The 21,264-nt window shown below is 44.8% G+C and overlaps 1 protein-coding gene across 1 annotated transcript in view; it reads right to left on the bottom strand.

Annotated features, from left to right (window-relative positions):
- Window positions 1–470: 470 nt before the first annotated feature.
- CUNH3orf20 (chromosome unknown C3orf20 homolog) overlaps window positions 471–21,264 on the bottom strand; it is a 49,700-nt gene continuing 28,906 nt past the window's right edge. Inside the window, exons 13-15 of the mRNA XM_026650499.1 lie at window positions 15,222–15,364; window positions 3,424–3,549; window positions 471–603 (exon numbers count right to left, since the gene is read on the bottom strand). Coding sequence (XP_026506284.1) covers window positions 471–603; window positions 3,424–3,549; window positions 15,222–15,364 — 402 coding nt within the window. The remainder of the gene's footprint in view (window positions 604–3,423; window positions 3,550–15,221; window positions 15,365–21,264) is intronic.

Below are 21,264 nucleotides of genomic sequence, written 5' to 3' on the forward strand. Positions count from 1 at the left end.
TCTTTCACCTTTACGGCAAGCCCTCAGAAATGCAGATACTCAAACCAGCTTACTGCAGAGATTCCTCTATGTTCCTGACTCACCTGGACTTGTTCAGTGTCAGCCCATTCCCCTACCTCCATTGCAAAGACATTCTAGGATGTCTTTGGACACTGGTTAAAGCAGACACATAGTTCACATAAATCCTCAATGATTTGGTTTCTCACTGGTTCTTCCGTCAAGCTGGAATTCTCCAAGCATTGTGCAATCACCGGGGCCAGTGTACATCGGGAGGAACCTTCTTTAAGTGAGGAAAACAAGACCAAGCAAACCAAGAAGCATTTGGTGACTGCAATTTTATATTGAGATTTGAAAAGTAAATACTTCCTGTGACTAATAATCAAAATAGAACAGATTGGACAAAATGGCAAGTAGGTTTAGAAAGATGTAACTATGTCTATATCTCTGTACGAAGTAGATGCCTGGGGTGTCTATTTACTAGTGTCGCTATTTTTTCCGCTGTCTTTTGCTTGTGCTATCTGAGGTTTTTGGTTTTTCTTCTGCTTTTGCTGCTGCTGCTCTTGCATTGAAAAGAGGCACTTCATGGCTGTCAAAGTCTTTAATCTAATAAGGAAAATACAGAGAGGATAAAGGGGGTTGAGCTGTCTTGTAGTTTGAGGGAAGGTATCTATAAATCAGATCCTAAATATTTCATATGGGAAAAATAAAGCCGTGATAGGAAAAGCACAGTTCAGCAATATAAAGATATGATACCTATTAATACAGCCTCCTTAGAAACGGGCTAACTCATTTAAATGCCCAAGACAGTCCTAATTGTATCTTATTTGACTTGACCCCACACTCCTACTCCACCCATTGGGGCGCTGATTAGAAAATAGGAGAAGACTAGATTAGTCTTACCTCTGAGGGTTGGAGCAAAGTGCACACAAACCAAATGAAAGTGGCAACATAAGGTTGACTTTAGCTCTCCGTTATACCAGAGAAACTCCTATCAAATCAATTAGTCCCATTTGAGGAGGAGTACATTAGCGTGAACTAGGGATGTGTACATTTGAGCCCACAGCATCCACATGGGGGAGTTACAGCGCAGCATTTTGGTGCATGCTGCTATTCACACCCTCATAGTCCAAACTGCGGGGCAGTGTAGACATGCCTTTAGAGCAGAATTCAGCCTCTAAAGTCTCATTTTAGGCTTTGATAGGCTCTGTGGGCTAAATTCTGTCCTTATGTATATTCATGGGCAGATTCCCATTGTGTCCAGTGGGAGATTCACAGGCATATGTCAGTGTGGAATCTGACAGAAATTTAGAGTTGGGAGAGGTCTACTGTGCGTTAGTATCCACCTATTCATCCAGAACCATTCTCTGGAGTGTACAGTCAATTGCTTTATCTAGGCTAGTTCTAAATGACTCGAGGGATGGAGTTTCTATCCCTGGCGGATTATCCTACAGTCTGAGACCTCACTGTGAGGACATTTTTACTAATAATCACCCTACATGTTATTTTTTCAGTTTCTTCCCACTGCTCCTCGTTAAATCCTATGGGCCACTCTAAACAATTTCTCACCCTTACCAAGGATTATGATGATTGCAAAAGTTCTACATATTTAGGGTGCCTAAAAGTTTAGACAACACCCCTCTAAAACTAAGACCTGCCATCTTGAACTCTACAGATGAGGGGGACGTTTCTCTAGACACACCACTTAACTTATTAAGGGCTTCAGAGGCACAAAATCAGATTCCCTTCTCCTCCTTATTGTGGAAACACTAAAAAAACTGTGTCATTAATTTAAAAATAATTAATTTGCAAGTGGCTTTTCACAAGAAAATGCAATTTTACTCCTTTTAGAAAAGCATGGTTTTTAATTCCCCAGGCGTGAATGTTCAGTCTGTTTGTCAGTCCTGTTTTAATACTGACTACCATAACATGACTGATGTCATCAGTATTGACTCATCAGAACAAGAAGATCTAAGGGTCCAACATCTAAGAGGTGATGTACCGGTCAGCTGAACTACAGGACCAAGTGGGCTCCTTCACTTCTGTGCAGGCTTTCCTCACCCACCCATAGCTTGGTAAATGCATCTCAACATCATGGCACATAGCCCCACATAGCCCTTGTTGCAATCTTCAGATCTCTACACGTGTCTGCCAGTGTGCCTCATACCTGACCTGTTTTACCCCTTGTTAAGCCACTGCTGGGCCTCTCCTAAGCAGAACATATCATTTATGCTAAATGTTGAGGCAGTTGAATGATGGACAGAATGGAAATTCTGATGAGACTGCAAATAAAACAAATTTTGGGTTGACTTGAATTTGGGAAATCATAGTTATGGAAGCCACTGAGGGAAAATTAATTTGGAACAGCAAGATAGCTCATCAGACCACCCAGCACCTTTTAAATAGTGGGGGGAAATTCATCAGCCATAACTGATCCCCACATCCATCCTGCCATCAGTACCAACTATCATAATTCTAGGGTGCTCATCATCAGAGTATCTGAGATAATGCACTGGCCTAATGCACAAAATAATGTCTCCCTCCACTGGTTAGTTCTAGCGATTATGGGGCCTCCTACTATTTCACAGCTAGAAGGGTTCTCCTTTAGCTAACGTGGTTGAAGCCCATGTTTAGGTGCTGAAAGTACCATGAAATCAATGAACCCAGTTCTTTGTGCAACGCAACCCCATTGACTTCAATGGGAGCAAGTGAGGGCATAATTGGGCCCAGTGGCAGAATAGAGCTCTGTCCTTCCAAAGCTCTCATACGTATATGATGCCTCTCACAAGCAAATCTTCTACTGACTTGAGGTCAGTTTTACAGTCACTGTGCTAAAGTCAGCATCTACCAAGAGGTATCACACGGTGGCATGAGATCCAAATGGAATCAGTGGGTGAAGGGTGAGGCAGAGGAGAGACCCGCATCTAGTCCCTCCTCAGTCCAAACAAGGAGTGTTTAAAAGTTCATCTTCACTAACATAGCGGTGCAGGCAGAAAAAAACAAATGGCATGTTTTCCTGAGGATCTCTGTGCATCACCACATTCCCTACAGCACTTTTAAGGAAAGGTCAGATTACACAGAGTCACCTTTTCCATTAAGCTCGCCACTCCCGCTGTAGCAAATTGTCTCCTGAGTGGAGAGCGAGAAATGGCATCCTAAGCTAAAAAGACACCACTCCTTCCCTTAGCGTCTCCCTGCACCAATTTTAAAAAAAGATGTCGTTTACAATCAGGGTTAGAGAGGAACTAGCAGAAACCCCAGGAGGCCTGCAAAATAAGTCACTCCTATGCCTCTTCTTTCTCCAAAGACCAAGCCTTTGGTTTAAAAAAAGTCTTTAACAGAGGGCAGCTAATAGGGAACGCCTGCAGATGTTTCAGCTAATTCCTGGCTTTTTAGGGGGCAGCCTTCCCTGGGACAGCTACTTACATCTTTAGCTTTGAGCGGGGAGCGTCTTTCCTCTTGGGCACCAAGGAAGGCTCTTCACTAGTTGTCTCCACTGAATCTTGTTGGCTCTTCAATTTGTCCTGGTCAGGGTCCTCCACAGGGATAGCACTGCAGAGACAAAAAGAATTGCATTTGGCACTGCTGACTAGCATTTCAAGAGCATGTTTGGCATTGCCAGTGGAGGGCCAGAACCAGATGTCCAGACCTGAACACAGGAAGTCTAGGGAAAAGCCAGGAGCAGAATCCAGAGTCTGCTGCCTTGACCACAAGATCATCATCTTACATCCTGAAGAATGAAATTTTATAACTGTTATTACCTAAGCCTAAACAGCCACCAAATATTGGATCTAAAATGATCTAGCCCTTTTTTGAATCCTATCAATAGCCAAATGGAGAGGGGCAAGATGGTCTAGAAGACAGGACACTGGACTGGAAGTCAGGAGAGCTGAATTTTATTCCCAGCTCTATGACTGACTAGCTGTGTGATCTCGGGCAAGTCACGTCACCTCTCTCAGTCTGTTTCCCATCCCACCCTTTGTCTGTCTTGTCTATTTGGACTGTAAGCAACTTGGGACAGGGATTATGTCTTACTCTGTGTTTGTACAACACCTAGCACAATGAGACCCTGGTCTCAGTTGGGGCCTGCAGATGTTACTATAATATAAACGGTAGCAGTAAAATTCAGAGTTAGTGTGTCCACGTACACACCATTTACTCCAGCGTTGTTCTTGTTGCACCCAGTTACACCAGTTCTGAATCTTGCCCACTCTCTATCTGGTTTCTATAAAAGTGAGGGAGACTAAATCCCTGCCAATTGGTTAAACAAAACTGGGCTTCACCATGGAAAATGGCAACAATTTGCTGCGTCGAATCGAACGGCGGAAAAGAAAGCTTTTGCCCAAGTTGATTTTGCTTTGTTACCAGTGGAACTGGTGGAAATGGTCCAAAGTTTGTCCTGAATGCCCACACAGCTCTGAGTGGAATCATGCCTCAGAATAAACGTATGGTCTTTAAATGCGACATTATTTAAAACAAAGCCAAACACAGTTCCTTATCATCACTCCTTGCAAGCTGGAACTAAAACCTTACCACCCATTTCTAATTCCCTCCAGAAGCTCACAGAGGCTTGTGAGTGAGGCACCATCGTTCTGTGGATAGTGCACACAGTGCCTGAAGATTTGGGTCCTATTCCCAGCTGTGCCACTACCTCACCGTATTAGCAAAGGTAAACCTCTCTGAACACCTGTAAAATGGAGACAGTTATGTTTATTCATCCTTGTAAGGCACCTTCAGATCTGTGCTGATAAGGAGGTCTGCTTAGAAGTGCTAGACTTTAGTTCATTTTTGCAGCGTGACTCATGAGAACTAAGCCAGGGCCAGTAGTTTGTGGTCAGAGGGCTACTGAGGTGTGGTGTAGATTTTAGGACCGGGTAACTGGCACTGTTTCTAGAAAAGAGAGCATTGGGAGGTGGGGGCAGGAAATCACATGCAAGAATCAAAGAGAACAAGGTGAGACAAAAGTCAAGTTTGGGGCTCATTGAGCTTAACAATTTCCCTTCAAAATGCATTTTTCCTAACTAGTTCTTTATACCCTTTCCTCGCCCCCAGATAAAGCAGCACTTGCTTTACAAGAAACCGAATTTCCAGAGGGCTGCTAAAGGGTGAAGTGAATAGTGAAACTTCATTACACTAAATGGGGCTGATAGCTTTTGTGTAATGAAGTGATGAGCAGAGTCCATTATGAAATCCACCTGTGATCACATTCTCTTGTTAAGGGAGAATGCATACCTGCAATTCCCTTCTAATAGTTTCTTACTTTGTGCCGTTTATTTTTCCTAGCTAAATTAATTCATAAGCCTTATTACTCACAATCCCAGCAGGTTCCTGATGTACAATTTAGCACTAGTACTTGAAACAGACCATCTGGATCAGAGGCATCAAACTTTGCCCAAGTAAAGACTGCACGGACAACTCCTCGTAGGCAGCACCCCTGTATCAGCAATCAGGCTGGCTGCGCTACAGGCCTTGACAGGTCTTAGTTCTGTTGTCCATGATCTGGACACTCGCTGTAGCTTACCAAAACCATTTGTAGCTAAACACAAACCATTAAAAAATATGCTATGGTAAATATGGACAGTCACAGACCCATGCACACGTGAACCCTCTTTATAGGGTGAAATCATCAGGAATTTTAAATGGGTGCATAACGGCCTAAAACAGTGGAAACAATGTGTTTCCATTGGCTGGAGGCGGGGGAAGGGGAGCAAAGCAGCAGAGAACCTATCTGGGAAACAGTACGCCCACCTTGCCTGCTGGGAAAGTGATAGCCATGGTGTCTCCTTCCAGGGAAATGGAGGCAGGGTTGGGGAGGGAGAAATGAATGAGAAATGGCCACATGGTCCAAAGACAATATGGATCTACCTTATGGAGGGGACAGACGAGAACTGCACCCATGCCTATGTAGAGTATAATCTTCGCAGGGCAGGAAATGGAGTCATTTGCATCTCTAAAGTATCACACTCTCAGTATTAGCCTCCCATAGCCCTAACACCCAGCACCAGCCATCGGCGAGCTGGCTGGACACATATACCAGGCCCTATGGTCGACACTGGGCTGAGGATCCACCCCTTCAGCTCTGCTGCGTTTTAGCACATTTCACTTTAACTGGGGTTTGCTCGGTTTTTCAGGATAGGGCTCACAGAGAAGTAATTTTTTATCCCCACAGAAGACTTACATGGTAGGCAGAGGTCTCATTCAGCTATAAGTAGATGTCTGTACACTGTAATGCATTGAAATAAGTCAGGGCTTTCATACTACTTTGCTACAAGTGGAGTTTCGCTTTACCCAAGGTCACAGAGACCCATCTAGCTGAGGTTTTTCTAAGACACCTGTCACCGTGGTATCATCTCAGCCCATATATAGACAGATTCTGGTGTATGGAGCAAGAGAGAGGGACTGCAGAGTTGCAACTGAAATTGATGAGGAAAACATGTCAAAGGAGACTCTAAATCACATTTGGAGAGCTAGACGCTAGCAAAGCGCCCTCAGGATATAACATCATATCAATGGCTGCAGCTGTATAATACAATAGCAGTGCCAAGGGAGACACTGCTGTCCAAGCTGGAAGCTGGAATCTCGCTATGTCATGCCGGGTCAGAACCTGCATCGGCACTGAATGAAGGAATGCAGAGTGACCCTGCAACACAGACGACAGCAGGAGTCATTGCATCCGTCAGCTGGATGCACGTCCTTTGAGAGGCATCCCAATCAGCCTGCGTTATGAGATCCTTGGGAGGAAGATATTGAAAGTTTAGTCCCATTTTGCAGTGACCTGATATAGTTATCACATGCTGTTTTGCAGGATAGATTGTGGAAAATCACAGCTTGGTGGAGGATCTCTGACATTAAGGGTGGAAATGCTTTGGGCTTTATTTTTCACTACTTGCCTCATTTTATCTTGGCTTGTTCCTGTTAAAACAAAATGAGATTTCTCGTTGAAGTATCCATAAAGGGACTTGCAGCTCAAGCAACAGAAATTGCTGCTATCCAAGAAGAGCCAGCAGTCCACAGGTGAGACCATGCCTTGGAGCTGCTACCCTTTCCGATCAAGAGCTAACAGCTTCAATTTCCAGTGCTCCAGCTGCCATGGCCTGATACTGATGGTATCTTGGGCATAATGTAATGAGATGCTTAGCCATGGCGATTCCTGTCAACATGGGCATGGTTAAACTGAGTCCCAGGCTGGGGAAAATGTATTCACACGGGCTTTAGGGTTTTGTTGTCATCTTCCTGTGCAACAGGGGTGTAGGTGGGTATCCGTCATGGATACCACCATAGAATAAAACCTCTAATTTCCCAGAAGAACAATATTTTGTATTGCAACTGGCAGGTTTTTCATTATTCTTGTCAGAATTTTTATTAACATTAGTACTGGGTTTTTCCAGCTAACTGCACCGACTGTGTCAATGATCATATTGTGTGCGAGGCAGACTGTACCTCGGGAGACTTACGGGGATAGTGCAAAGGGAAGGTTGATGGATCAGCAAGTCTGATACACATTTTAAATGGTCAGCTGTAACCCTGCTTTCAGAGCACTGGACAGAGGCTGCCCATTTGGCTCAGATAGGCACATTCTATATGACCTGTTTATTACCAATGCCAGAGTGCATGGAGCAATTAGAAGTCTTTTACATCTTCTTTTTCTGTTCCTTCTAACAATGTCCACATTATTCCGAAGTTGGAGGCACTGTGATTGAGAGGCGAAGACAAAGGACTGGGAGACAGAAGATCTAGGCTTTGTTCACAGATTTGCCCCTGACTGGGCTTGGGAAAGTCACTTGATAATAGAACTGGTTGGAAATATTGGAGGGGGGGAAGCAGTTCTGCTGAAATGTTGAATTTTTGGCCAAAAATCAAAAACCGAAATCTTTCAGATGAAAAATGAAATATTCAGTGTGGAAATGCAGCTGCTGTGTCTCATGGGAGTTATAGTTTGGGTGTTCCATGCTCCCATTCTCCTCTATCGGCCAGGCTCCCTGATCAAACTCCATCTCTCACGGTGAATCACACCCTTCGCTCGAGGGAAGGCAGTACATGCAGTAAGGCCCATGGCCACAGTGCATCATAGAAGACGAAGTTTAGCTGAAGAGTTCAGCCCATGGAGGAGAACAGGGACATGTTGCAACTAAACTCCATTCAGTTTTCAGCCAAAAACAACACACTTTTCAGTTTTGGGGCACCTGTTTGCTGAAAAAAAATCAAACATTTCCAGAGAAAGGTGACACTTCACCAAAAGGTTCATTCTGTCAAAAACCAAATTTTCCTTTTAAAAAACAGTTTTGACAGAACATTTTTGACCAGCCATACTTAATCTCTTTACACTGCAGTTTCCTGAAGAATGGAGATGACAGTTTCCCACTGTAGTAAATTGCTTTGAAAGTCATGAATGAAAAGCATCCTATAAAGTGTTATAAAGCTGAGGAAATCCTTCATGCCAGCATAGACTCTTGCCATCTGGTATTTGCCTGAGCAAGAAATTGCTCTGTGGTTGCATACTATGGGAGAGGATTTCCTGTGGTTTTAAGCACTAAGATCAGTCAGAACTCAAGTTCTCTGAAGACCTGGATTCAGTTTTCAGTGGGCTGTGCTTTTCAGGGAATATTTCCATAAAATTAATGCTTGAAGTAACATCATTCTCAGGATTCTCGTGCATGGTGCTTTGAAAGTTTCCTCCAGAACACTGAAGAATGGAAACACCAGGAAAGAAATGCAATACGAAAATAAATGTCAGAAGAAAACAAAAGCTGGGATCAAATCAACATTGGCTTTATCCAAGAGCCTTTAAAAAGCAGAAGTTGTTTTGGTTTGATTTTGGGGGATGTCAGAAAGTTTCACCCCAATGTATATGGAGGGCTAGTCAAACTTCCAACAACAAGAACAAAGCTCCAAATGACCCGCCTATGGACATGATTTTCAGTCAGTTTCCTTTGTTCCCTCCATTACTTGCTTTAATTTGAAAGCATTTTAACTATTAGCAAAGTTCCAGCCTGTGTCACCGCACTCAATTATTCACAGCAATGGACAGAGACATTGACGGACTGCACAGGCATTAATGCAGTTTAGGACTGGGGGCGCCTGGCTCTTTGATAATTTATTACAGCCGATTATGCAGACCAGCAGAAACTCAGGGACTTTACTTACGATAAATGTGCAATGCATAATCCATCACTACCTGAAACATTAACTGGATAACCCAGTTCCTTAGTCTCGGTGGGATTTAAGGCGCCAGTGGTTGCCTGAGACACAGTCTTGTACTGTTTTCTGCATACCCTCTCCTGGGATAAATTTCACTGTAGGTGCATTCAATGCAATAGCAACACTATTGCAATATTATTAGTGCTAATAAAAAATAATAGCAATCGCACTGAGAAACAGCAGGGACCTCAGACTCTTAAAGCGGCTGAGCAAATCTTATGACTTCTGCATATTTTGCTGCTGTCATGTTGAGCCTTTAAAATATATACTACAAAATGGGCAGTACTCTAGGAAGCTCAATTCTGTCTTAGATTGTCTATTTGTCTATGACAAAGCCATTATGTATTCACCTTCCTCTTACTTCCACTCTTTGACTTGTTTCAACAAGAAAAATATTGATCACTTGCTATGACTTCTTAGGAATCCAAGCGGGTGGGGTGGGATATGGACCTGTCTTTAAATGTTTCATAAACAGTTCGGCTACCTTTGACCTTTCCTGAAAACTCAGTGCCAGAGATTTGTCTCACTGACCTTCAGACTGACAGGTTTTCTTTTTTTTTTTGCCACTTTCTAGCATTCCTTTTCTATGTTGAATGCATCCTATTATACAAGCCTTCAGCTTATTTTCCTGCCCACTCCCCAGGCAATTCACAATGGCACGCACAGAAGAGAACACAGCTGTGGTAATTTCCCGTTACTGGCTGAACTTGGTAGCATGGTTCTGTTTTCTTGTTTGTTTTTTAAAACTACACCACCACTAACCTGCGTTAAATCCTTGGTAGACTCCAGCCATTGACTGCAGCCCTTGTTCTCTTCTTGTCTATGACAAGTCATCTTCTAATTATTATGTTCATGTAAAACTTGATGGCCCTGACCTCTCCCCTTCTGCACGGTCCCACATCTCCAATTACTCCCACTCCCAAGTCAACTTCAGCACAACTGGAACTGAACTCCTCCACTGTCTCCTTTCTCCATCACCAAATGTGCCATTCTCCTCATTACCCATGTTTGGAAGGGCACTGCTATCAGACTTAGCCCTGTTCATCTCCCTCGCACCTCTAGGCTGTCGCCAAACCCTATTCGTTCTTCCACTGCAGCATCTAGCCAAGCTGTGCTTTCTTCTCCAGTCCGACAGCTAAAAGACTTGCCATTTACTGAGCCCTCCTCCCTGTCTCACCTGCACCTGCTGTAGTCTCTAGGGGTCCACAGCTGAGGCAGGAGGGAAGAATTGTGCCTTACATTTATACATTTTCCACACTACAGATTACTGGCTTCAGACCAGCAGAAGGGAAGGTGGAAACCCTTAGGAACAAACAGTTGATCCTCATTCCCGTTTTTGTGAGCCAATATATTTATGACCATGGGAGGGTTGGGTGAGGAGGAGCCACATTCCACCTCACTCTCCCACCCGTCCTTCCTCCCCATTCGGCACGTTCTGCAGGGAGAATGAATGCTTGCAGCCCCGACGCAATGTTTCTCTGCTTCCTCCCTTATCTCGGCCTCATCCGTCAGTCCGAGTGTAAGATCACGGACAAGCCCCAGTGACGTAAAATGGCTTCCTGATTCCTAAAGCTCTGCCGTCCCCGTCGCACGGAGACATCTTGTTATCAGCATGCTACTGCCCCACTCCAAGAGGATGCGTGCTGAAACATGAGGCTGTCTGGGGCTCTGTAGCGTTCTGCCCCGGGACTGTGTGAAACACTGTACAGTCTGAAATACAGCAAACATCGCTACTGTGGGTCACTCCCTGGGACACAACAGCCCCCAGATATACCTGAGTCTTGTGCCATCATTGTGCCTTCTGCACAGACCCCACCCCGCAGACATCTGAGTCTCATCGCACTTGGTTAGTGCCTGGCTGTGATCTAAAAGTCCGTCCAGATGATGTTCCTCTACCATCTTTTTAATCCAATTTAATCTATCCTGTGCCTTTATTTTAAGACTAGCGAGATGCCCCCCCCATTTCCCTCCACAGTGCGCACAGCCTCACATGTAAGCTCCCAAATCCATTCCAAATGCACAAGGGCTGGGAGCACACTCAGTCCCGGAGGAGAAATGGGGCCAAATCTATCCCAGGTTTAGGTCCGTTGACATTAATGGAAATGGAGCAGGGATGGATTTGGGACTCGAGTGCTTTGTGTTACTCTTGACTGACCATCACCCCCACCCCCAAGTCATATAGCCAAGCAGCACAGACTGGCTCCAAAGTTGGCTGCACTGAGCTCTCCTCCTTTAGAGAGGGGGTTTGCAGAATGTGTATGCTTTGGGCCAGCACCTTTCCTCACGGCTCTGAGAATGCATTTTATTAAACCAATGGGAATTTTGCTTGGAGCAAGGACTGAATAAAATATCTGGCCCTCAAATTTTAGTACAGATCAGAAATATTAGATGCCAAGAAAGAAGATGAACAACAAAGAAAGAGAAAGAAAGAGAGCACATGCACTGACCTTTTCAGTGTCTTAAAGGGAACCTGCAGTTATAGAGGTTTCAGTTACCTTAGCCCTTCAAAGGCATACATTTCCTGCAAGCAAACCACTAGTGCCCAGCAGTGAAAGGGTCAACCACCCTTGCTGTATCCATCCACTACACTGAGACAGGTTCCAGTACACAGTGTAGTCTGTGTTTCCTGTCCAAGAGCAGCAAGATTAAAGTGAAAAAGAAAACAAGTTAACACTGTTCCAGGTTATTTTTGCTACCCATATTACAGCCACATTAAAAATAATTTCGGCCTCCATGGACATGATGGCAGAGAACGTTACATACCACAGGAACGAACAGGCATTAGTCAGCGGTGAGGAAGGGTTACTGTAAGAGACTGCAAATGAGCTCATACCCTTCCTATATAATACGTGCAGCTAAGGATTTTCTCATCTGGCCTAATAAACTCCCAACACCCAGCACCAATTAACCCTTTGGATGCTAGATGTGCTCTTTGGGGCACACAGTTTAGCATAGTGCAGCGATTGTGGATGGATCTGGGCACATAACTCTCATTGCTACTTTACAGACCAATGCCCGCTGCATGCACAACATGAGATATTCCCTTGAAGCACTGGAAAGAAATTTATTTGGAGTTACCTATTTTAAATAACAGCTAATGTTTAATGCTTTTCCTCTGGGATCTGTAAGTGCTTTACAAAGGTGATTCAGCATTATTGTCCTCATTTTACACATGGGGAGGTCTAAGGGATTTTATGGAGCAGAACTCTCACTGAAAGGAATTGGGCGCCTAAATTCATTAGGTGCTTTTGAAAATCTACCTGGTGACTTGCCCAGGGTCACACATCAAGATAGTGGCAGAGTGGGAAATAATATTGATATCTCTGCACTGCCAATATAGGTCCTATCCGTTGGGCCATGCTGGCTCCCAGTTCAAGTAGGCTGTTACCTTTTGAATACTGTGTTTATTTGATTCATTTGTATATTTATTTCTTTATTGTATATTTCATTTATTTTATTTTACTTATAGCCGAGCTGTGGTTTTGATTTGCCTAGTGCACCTTTTGTGCATCCATTTAATTGGATTTAGAATGGGATTTTCAAAAGTATCCATGTGCACACTGTAATCAGAGGTGTGACTGCAGCATGTGTAGACATTCACTTTGGAAGTGAATTCAGATAAACTGAATTAAGGCCACTTTAATTTGGAATAACAGCATCCGCACAAGAACTTAATGCGGTTTGACTAGCCCACTTCAAATTCACACCTTTAGTTGATCTGGATTAACTTTCTTGGATGTCCCCCTGTAGACAAACCCTGACTCAGGAGCACAGATCTCATTGAAAATCAGATTGATAGCTGCTTGAGTACATAGCCAGGGTCCTAGGCAGGCTTGTGCAGCCCGTGCTGCCCTGGCTTCACTACTATTGTTTGCTAGATTAAAGTGACCTCTGGATTTTTCTATGCCTGTGGGCAGGGCCAGCTCCAGCTTTTTTGCTGTCCCAAGGGGCGAAGCAAAAAAAAAAAAAGATATCGTGCCACTCCATTCTTCTTCTCTCCCTCTCTTCCTCTTCGGCGGCACTTCGGCGGCAGCTCAAAGAGGAAGAGAGGGACTGAGGGACCCGCTGCCGAATTGCCGCCGAAGACCCGGATGTGCTGCCCCTTTCCATTGGCCGCCACAAGCACCTACTTCCTGCGCTGGTGCCTGGAGCCGGCCCTGCCTGTGGGGTGGGAGAAGGGGAGCAGGATTTGCCTCTAAAATCAAAGGGGCTCAGAGAGGGGAAATCCTTCCATGCGCCTGGCTTGTAGACACTGAAGTCAAGATACTCAATAGCATAACCCAAACCTTTGAGTCAGGTCCTGGAGCTCAGACTCCAGCCTTGCTATAAAACAGAGGAGAAGAGTGTTGATACTGAAGCACCCTCAAAGGCCTGGACTGTGCTTGAGGTGGAGGGGGAGGGAAGTAGGTTCCCATCCTGCCTGTATAACTGGCTTTGAATTTTAAGTGATAAAACTGCCATTTCCTTGGCATCTAATATGTCATGTAAATTGGCCAAACAAGCACACACCTGATGCAGCTTGCATGTGCCAGGCAGTTCCCTTGGGACCTCTGTGGACCACTGCAGTGGTGCAGTGAAGTATATAACTGCCTGCTGGTTACAATTTAAGGGCTACATTAAAAATATATATATATATATATTCTTCAGATATAAAGGGGGAAAAACCTGTGAAATGAATGTGAAAATATATGCATAGTAGTAAATGTCTCAAGGTGACGCCAATGAATGCATCTCCCTACCTAAGGCTAGGTCTACACTACGGGGGTGGGGGGGGTGTCGACCTAAGATACGCAACTTCAGCTACGTGAATAGCATATTTTAGGTCGACTTACCTGGCTGTGAGGACGGCGGCGAGTCGACCGCTGCCGCTCCCCCGCCGACTCCGCTTCCGCCTCTCGCTGCGGTGGAGTTCCGGAGTCGACGGCAGAGTGATCGGGGATCGATTTTATCGCGTCTACACTAGACGCGATAAATCGATCCCCGATAGATCGATCGCTACCCGCCGATCCGGCGGGTAGTGAAGACGTGCCCTAAGAGATACAGCCTAAAGTATGGGAGAGTTTAAGGGTTTGTCTACACAGGGAATTATTTGGGAATATCCATTCCTGAATAACTCCTTGTGTGGATGCTCTTATTCTGGAACAAGAGTGCCTTATTCCAAATCAGTTTAATTCAGAATACTTCTGGAATAAGGGCATCCACACATGGAGTTAATCTGGAATAATTATTTTGCTTTAAATTCACTCCCTACCTTAATGTGAATTAAATTCTCACTGTAGACATGCCCTACCTGTGGTATAGTTCAGCTATGTCTCTGAACTGCAAGGGGGATACGATGTAGCTCCCAGCGGAATAGTGGCGGGCCATTAAAAACTGCAGTTTGACTCCCAGCAGTAACTAAATTGAACAGATTCCCATTCCAAAGATAAGAAAACCCGCAAATACCAGAATAAAGGTGAACACCTCAGTGTGGCAAAAGATCCATGTCTCGATGGCAGGCGTAGCAGAGTAAGGGGTTGTTGAAATCTCGGGCAGTCAAGATGGAGATGTTCAGTTGTGGTTAAATTCTCAAATTGGCTTTGAAAAGCTCAACCCAAATTTGTAAGGCAGCCCACTGACTTCGTTAACTGAAATGTAACAACATGGCGGCATCTCCTCCACATCATCCTTCCCAGTACATGCTAGGCCAGACCTTAGGGAGTTGTGTCTGAGCTCTGGGCATGCCCACACAGTAGGGGTGATCGATAAAGCTCTTAGTTATGCCTCTGTCTATCAAGTCACAGTGCTCTGAATTAAGGAGCTTCCAGGAACACATGAGGGAACAATATCCCACTTGGTCTTACTTTTTTTCTTCCATTATTTTTTCCGTTTACGCTGTTTATTAACTGGAATGGCTGATAATGACTTTATCAACGCGCCCACGCTCCTTTTCACAGCCCCCTCGATTTCTCCTAGTTAGCCAGGTTCATGTCACAAACAGACCTCAGTGTGACATGGGGCCCCGTTCCCCGCACTTCCTGCTTTACCTAAATTTGAAACTCTCTGGCAGGAAGTGACCCATCTTGCAGTCGAGGCGAGCTTGGCCGATCTGTTTCAGCAGGTCCTTCTTGCTGCAGCCATATCCGTTGAAAACACAGCCCCCAAAGAGCAGCTTCCCTCCAGCGTACATCTGTTGACAAACAGGCAGGAAGAAGAAAGAGGGGGAAAAAATGCTTTGCTATTAAAAAAAAATAAAACCAAGCGTGAAAGCTTGGGCCAAATGGCTTCCCTTTCCTGTTTTGCACAGGACTCTTAGATGTTTTCACCCAGTGGTTAGGGGCTCTGAGTGCTGCAAACACACTTTCTGCCTTCAGAGCCGTTAACACCATCAGTGCTGACTAGAATTCAACTTACTTTTGGAGTGGAAAAGTATGGGACTGTCCTCCACACTGTGAAAGCACTTTTGCCGGCAAGGTCTCTGTGAAACCGCTCGACATTAGTGACAGCTAGATACTACACTGTACTTTAGGAATAGTGTAGGGTAGGTTGGATGAGATTGTAACATACGTATGGCTGCATGAATTCTGGAGCTATTCAAGATTGGAGAGCTGTGCAGTTTGGTGATTTCCCTTCTCAGGAGTTTTTTTTGGGAAAAATATTGTAGGTTCTGATTTGTGGTAGGTTTACACCCCATGAGTTTTGTTTGAGCCAATCTCAAATCTCAAAGCATTCCCCCTTCTTCCTCTGGAATAACTGTTGTAAGCATCACAGAGGCTGGAGGACAGGATGTCTGAGCAATTAATAGACGTGTGCATGGGACAAATGTGAAGCTGGTGATGTGAGTGTGTCAATACAGGACAACTTTTTTCCATTTGCATGCCTCACTTTACTTATAAGTGCTGGTTAGGAATAGAAACAGAAGCATGAAAATTCAAGATGGATGCTGTTTATATGATATCAGGTGCCTCCTAGGCCCTGTTTTCTTGAGACCTCAAGCCTAATCTTGCAGATCAGAGGCTCAATGAAGCACTAGAGTAGTGCAAAAATTAAGGGTTATTTACATTTTCTTTTGATCATTTGTTTCAGTCTGTGTGGGTTTATTAACCCCTTCCCCTGGAATTTAAGGCCAAATGAACCCAAATTATCAAAATGATACCCACTGGAAATAGCTGTGTTTTTCCTGGGTTGGGATGAAAACTGCAGCCAGCTGAAAAATAGGAAGATTTTTTGTGAAAACTTTTGCAAAAATTCATCAATTTAACTGGGGAGGGGGATCAAAATTGGAATGTTTTCAAGCATCTCTTGAAAAATGGGATGTATTTTTCACAAAAAATATTCATGAACATTTCACCCTTTTTAATCAATGACAAGTTAACTTTGAAACGTAACTTGTTTCACTGCTGACCATTTTAACTTAAACCTCCAGGTAACTGGGGATTGTGGGCAACCTTTTTAGTAATGGGCACCTCTGCTTACAGTCCATGGTCTGATCCCTAGTTAGAAACCATTTGAATCCAGAGCTTCCTGGTTTTTCTATTCTAGCCCAGAAATCAGTCCAAAGCTGGGGCCAGATTTGCAACTTTCTGCAAATCTGGGTTCTAAATTCTTGGGTAAAACCCAAGCTGAACCTCTGAGTCTGCTGAGATTCATCAGTCTCTACTACAGGGAGTCTTCTAGCCCTCTCTGCAGTTTCTTCATACCACTCCAGTGATGTATATGTGTCCAAAAGGGTTGAAATGGGCCTGTGGAAAATTCTCTCAAGAAGGGATGACATAGATAGTCCTACAGCACCACCTGTGCAACCCTGAGCACAAGGGGCTGGCTGGGTGCAGGAAGAGAGGAGTGTCTAGAGCAGGGGTAGGCAACCTATGGCACGCGTGCCAAAGGCAGCACGCGAGCTGATTTTCAGTGGCACTCACACTGCCCGGGTCCTGGCCACCGGTCCGGGGGGCTCTGCATTTTAATTTAATTTTAAATGAAGCTTCTTAAACATTTAAAAAACCTTATTTACTTTACATACAACAATAGTTTAGTTATATATTATAGACTTATAGAAAGAGACCTTCTAAAAATGTTAAAATGTATTACTGGCACGCGAAACCTTAAATTAGAGTGAATAAATGAAGACTCGGCACCCCACTTCTGAAAGGTTGCCGACCCCTGGTCTAGAGTATGGAGTACTTCATTTGTTGTGGAATACAGAACAGCATAGCGGTGGCTGACGGCAACTGCCATCAGTTAGAGCAGCCTTAGGATCTGCTCTAACTTACACTGGGGGCCAAATCCCTATCCTCAAAGTAGCCTGGAATATCAGAGGTGCAAAGTTATCACAAAGCTACCTTTGCACCCACCTCTCCTGGGCTGAGCCTCCTGCTAGGCACAGCACGGTAGCAGGCCCTTCAACTTCCACTTTCTACTTACAGCAGGATACATTCTGCAGCAGCTTTTGTGTAGTTCAGGATTTGCAATGAATAGATATATACCTGATCCATATAATATAATATATATATAATATAATATAGCCTTGACAGCCCTAGAAACTCTGTTCCCTGATTGGGGCAGTGCAGAAGAAGCAGCATTACAATTCAATACTGTGCATTCTTAATGGAGGAGAAGTGATTCAGTGGAACACAGCCCAGGGGGTAGCACAAATGAAGGAGCCACCCTGTTCCAGCTGTAGACCACCCTGGGGAGGAGATCTGGAATGAAGGTGGCAAAGACGGGTGGAGAAGTGAGATGGCAAGTGGATGTGGGGGACAACAGGTGTGGAGACCTGTAGGGTAGAGTGAGTCAGTGGATATGAGATCAGAGCAGCAGGGTGGAGACTGAAGGAGCACAATGATTAGGCAGGGGGAACGGGGTGGAGTAGGAAGACGTGAAGTCAGAGCAATAGGGTGGAGGCAGGGAGTAGGTGGATATATGCAGGGTGGGACAAAAGGAGTGGAGTGAATGGGTGGAGGGTGGGGAGGGGGGAGTAGAAGGATGAGAGATCAGGATGGTGGGGCACAGAATGCAGGGAGATATGGAACGTGCATGGGCAATTGTCAGTGGTGGTTACTGGATGCCACATGCTCGCTCTATTTGTACATCTGTGGGAGGAAGAAAAGGGTTGTTTCAAAGCTGAAGCTCACTGATTGCCGCACAAGTTAATTTCTCTTCTGTTCAAAGTGCGGTGTGTGGGCAGCTGGCCTGAGTTCTGAATGCCAGCAGCTCCCTCTGGCGTTCTCCGATGAAGCTCTCTGAACTGTGAGGAGCAGCAGAGGGTGCAGAAAGGCACTGAAAGCCAGCGCTGATGTTAGGATTCCTACCAGCACTTTCATATCTTCTCACAAAAGGAAAGCCAGAAGGGCTCCGTGTTTAGAAAACCAAAGACATCGGGCATCTAACTACAGTATCTGGAAAAGGAGCAGGTGTGTCTGAAATCAATATACCCATTTACTTGAAAAACTTTCAAGCTGAATTGTAGTGTTCCTATCCTGCCTACCCACACTTTACAATAATGGGTAGATGTTTCCATGTCCATTTGAACAAAGCTAATGTGCCACTCAATGTCTCCTGAGATAGTTATAGACACATATCCTGATTTCTCCCTGTAGATCTACCCTCCGTGTGAAAGAGGTGGGAGACATAGGGGGGTTGGGAGTTGAAATATCTTCCTCATTGCAGGGTGGTCTTTCTAAATTGGAATGAGTCTCAAAGTGCTCAAGTATTCTGCATCTCTGGCTGCTGTATTCATCAACCCCTGGAGCACGGGGGACTGCAGGCACTGAGGGAATGCAGTAGTGTTGAATGAATTAGCTTATTACCTTGAGGCTTGAGCAACTCTGTTTAATTTGGCCTGTCCCAGGTGGCCACCTGCAAGTTACAGATGGGTGAACATGCAGCATCCTGTCTGCTAAAAGGAGCAAGCCAACCAGAGTGCTTAATGTCCCCAATGTATGATCTACATTGGCTGCCCATCAGACCCTGCACAATGTTCAAGCGTCTGTTGCTTAGCTTCTAAGCCCTGGAAAGGGGAAGGACCATGTTATCCCAGGCACCATCTCCTTTTCCACTTTTAATTGCAACAACTGCGTTCCACAGGAATGTTATGGATGATAGAGTCCAGGTTCACCATCGCAGGAGGCAACAGCAGGGCCTTGTTGTTGGAGGGCTCATAGCAAACAACCTAATTTTCACCAGGTATCAGGTTAAGCCCAACTCTTTGCATCTACAGATCCCGCAGCAAACCTCAGCTAGTTTGGCAGACATTCAGTTGACAGCTGTGTTGAAGCAGCCCCAACAACAGTCTGGTAGCTTCAACAGGGGATGGAGGACCAGGCCTCCTGGATTCTATTCCTAGCTCATTCTGTGACATTGTGTGTGCTTCTGCCAGAAGGGACTTAGCCGGAAAAACAACTAACAGGAAGGTGGTAAGAAAAATAATCAAGATTCCCTAAAAAGCAACAGAGAGTCCTGTGGCACCTTTAAGACTAACAGATGTATTGGAGCATAAGCTTTCGTGGGTGAATACCCACTTCGTCAGATGCATGTAATGGAAATTTCCAGAGGCAGGTATAAATATGCTGCCAAGAATCAGTCTGGAATTAGATTCCCTAATTCATTTTATATGTTATGTGACAGTTCCTCAGCGGGTATAAAGCTGGGTAGCTCCATGTAAGTTAAAGAAGGCAATGAAGCTACACCAATGTACACCTGCTGAGGGTCTGACCCTATCAATCTATTTACTCATAAGCCCCTTTCAGGGAGATACTTAATTTCCCAGCCCACCTGCAGGCAAAGCAACAGTTCAGTAAAATGACTGCAGCTATTAGACTTTTAAAAGTCCCTTCCTGTGGAGACATCACGATCTGAGGAGGGTTCGTCAGGTCTTTTGGAGCGGCCACACTCTTATTGTCCAGCCAGGACTGCATTCCTTACAAGTGTGTTGGCTATTAACAAACAAAATTCCAGCACACCGTTTGTTCAGGAAATCTTCAGTGTAAGAATTCTTCTAAGTACGGGATAGTCACAATAGGATAATCACACTATAGAATTGGTCACCTAAATTGCATGGGCCTGGTTCTACCCCCGACAGACATTTCAAGATGGCCACCTGAGCACTCCTATAGTGAACCTTCATGCAAACACACAGTCACACAGGTGTCAGCAGGTAAACCCTCTCTACCCCCAAATCTGTACTTGGGGCATGACCTGAGTGCTTTTGCTGTGCACAAACAGGAAAAGAAATGGCTTGCAGGCGTGTTTGTGGGAAAGGGCTGTGCATGACGTGAAAGGGAACTTGATTTAGATGTCACCAAATTATTTACAAAAGACTCAGAGCAGTGTTTGTTTGGCTCTGCTCCGTCTGATATTTCTTTGCTGTGGGCCTAGGCTGGAGAATTCTTCAAGTGATTAGCAAGTTATTAAGCTCAGTGCTAATTACACTGGGGGTACAAGCAATGTTTAATTTATGCCAAGGGTTGCCAGGACTGAGCCCCAGAACCTCTGGGCTTGGCTGTTCATAGCCCCGGCACCTCTGGGCTTGGCTGTTCATAGCCCCGGCACCTCTGGGCTTGGCTGTTCATAGCCCCGGCACCTCTGGGATTGCTGCGTCAGTTTTGAAAGTAAAAAAAAATTACTTGAGCCTTGGCACCTAATTGCTTGAGTCCCGACACCTCGTTCGTTACCCATTAAGCACTGGGTACAAGGGTCAGGAGGCCTACCCTCAAGGAGAACGAAGGAGATGTCAGGCAGTATCTGCATCTCAGGACCAAACTCATTTCTGCTTTTAATAATGCAGCAGAAAGATAGAAACTGCAAACGTCACAAAAGACAATTGAGTGGTTCCTATCACACTAGTACCTATTAGAGCACATGTCCACAAGCAGCCCTGTGCAAGAGGTTTGGTAAGGTGAAGCACCATTATCAGTCCATAAGAGTCAGTCTCTCTGTGACTGTCATGGAAGAGGAAGGGGAATCAGGAAGGGTCATTTAGAGTGGAATGGCCAACGTCAACTTCATCTGTTCAAATACTCCTAGATAAAGAACTCCTCCCTGCTTTCTACTCCGGCTCCAGCATTAGCTCAGCTCAGTTATTCAGCACAGCAC

The sequence above is a fragment of the Terrapene carolina genome, unplaced genomic scaffold (genome assembly GCF_002925995.2).
Source record: "Terrapene carolina triunguis isolate 2854851 unplaced genomic scaffold, T_m_triunguis-2.0 Scaffold89, whole genome shotgun sequence".
In the NCBI taxonomy this organism is placed as follows: Eukaryota; Metazoa; Chordata; order Testudines; family Emydidae; genus Terrapene; species Terrapene triunguis.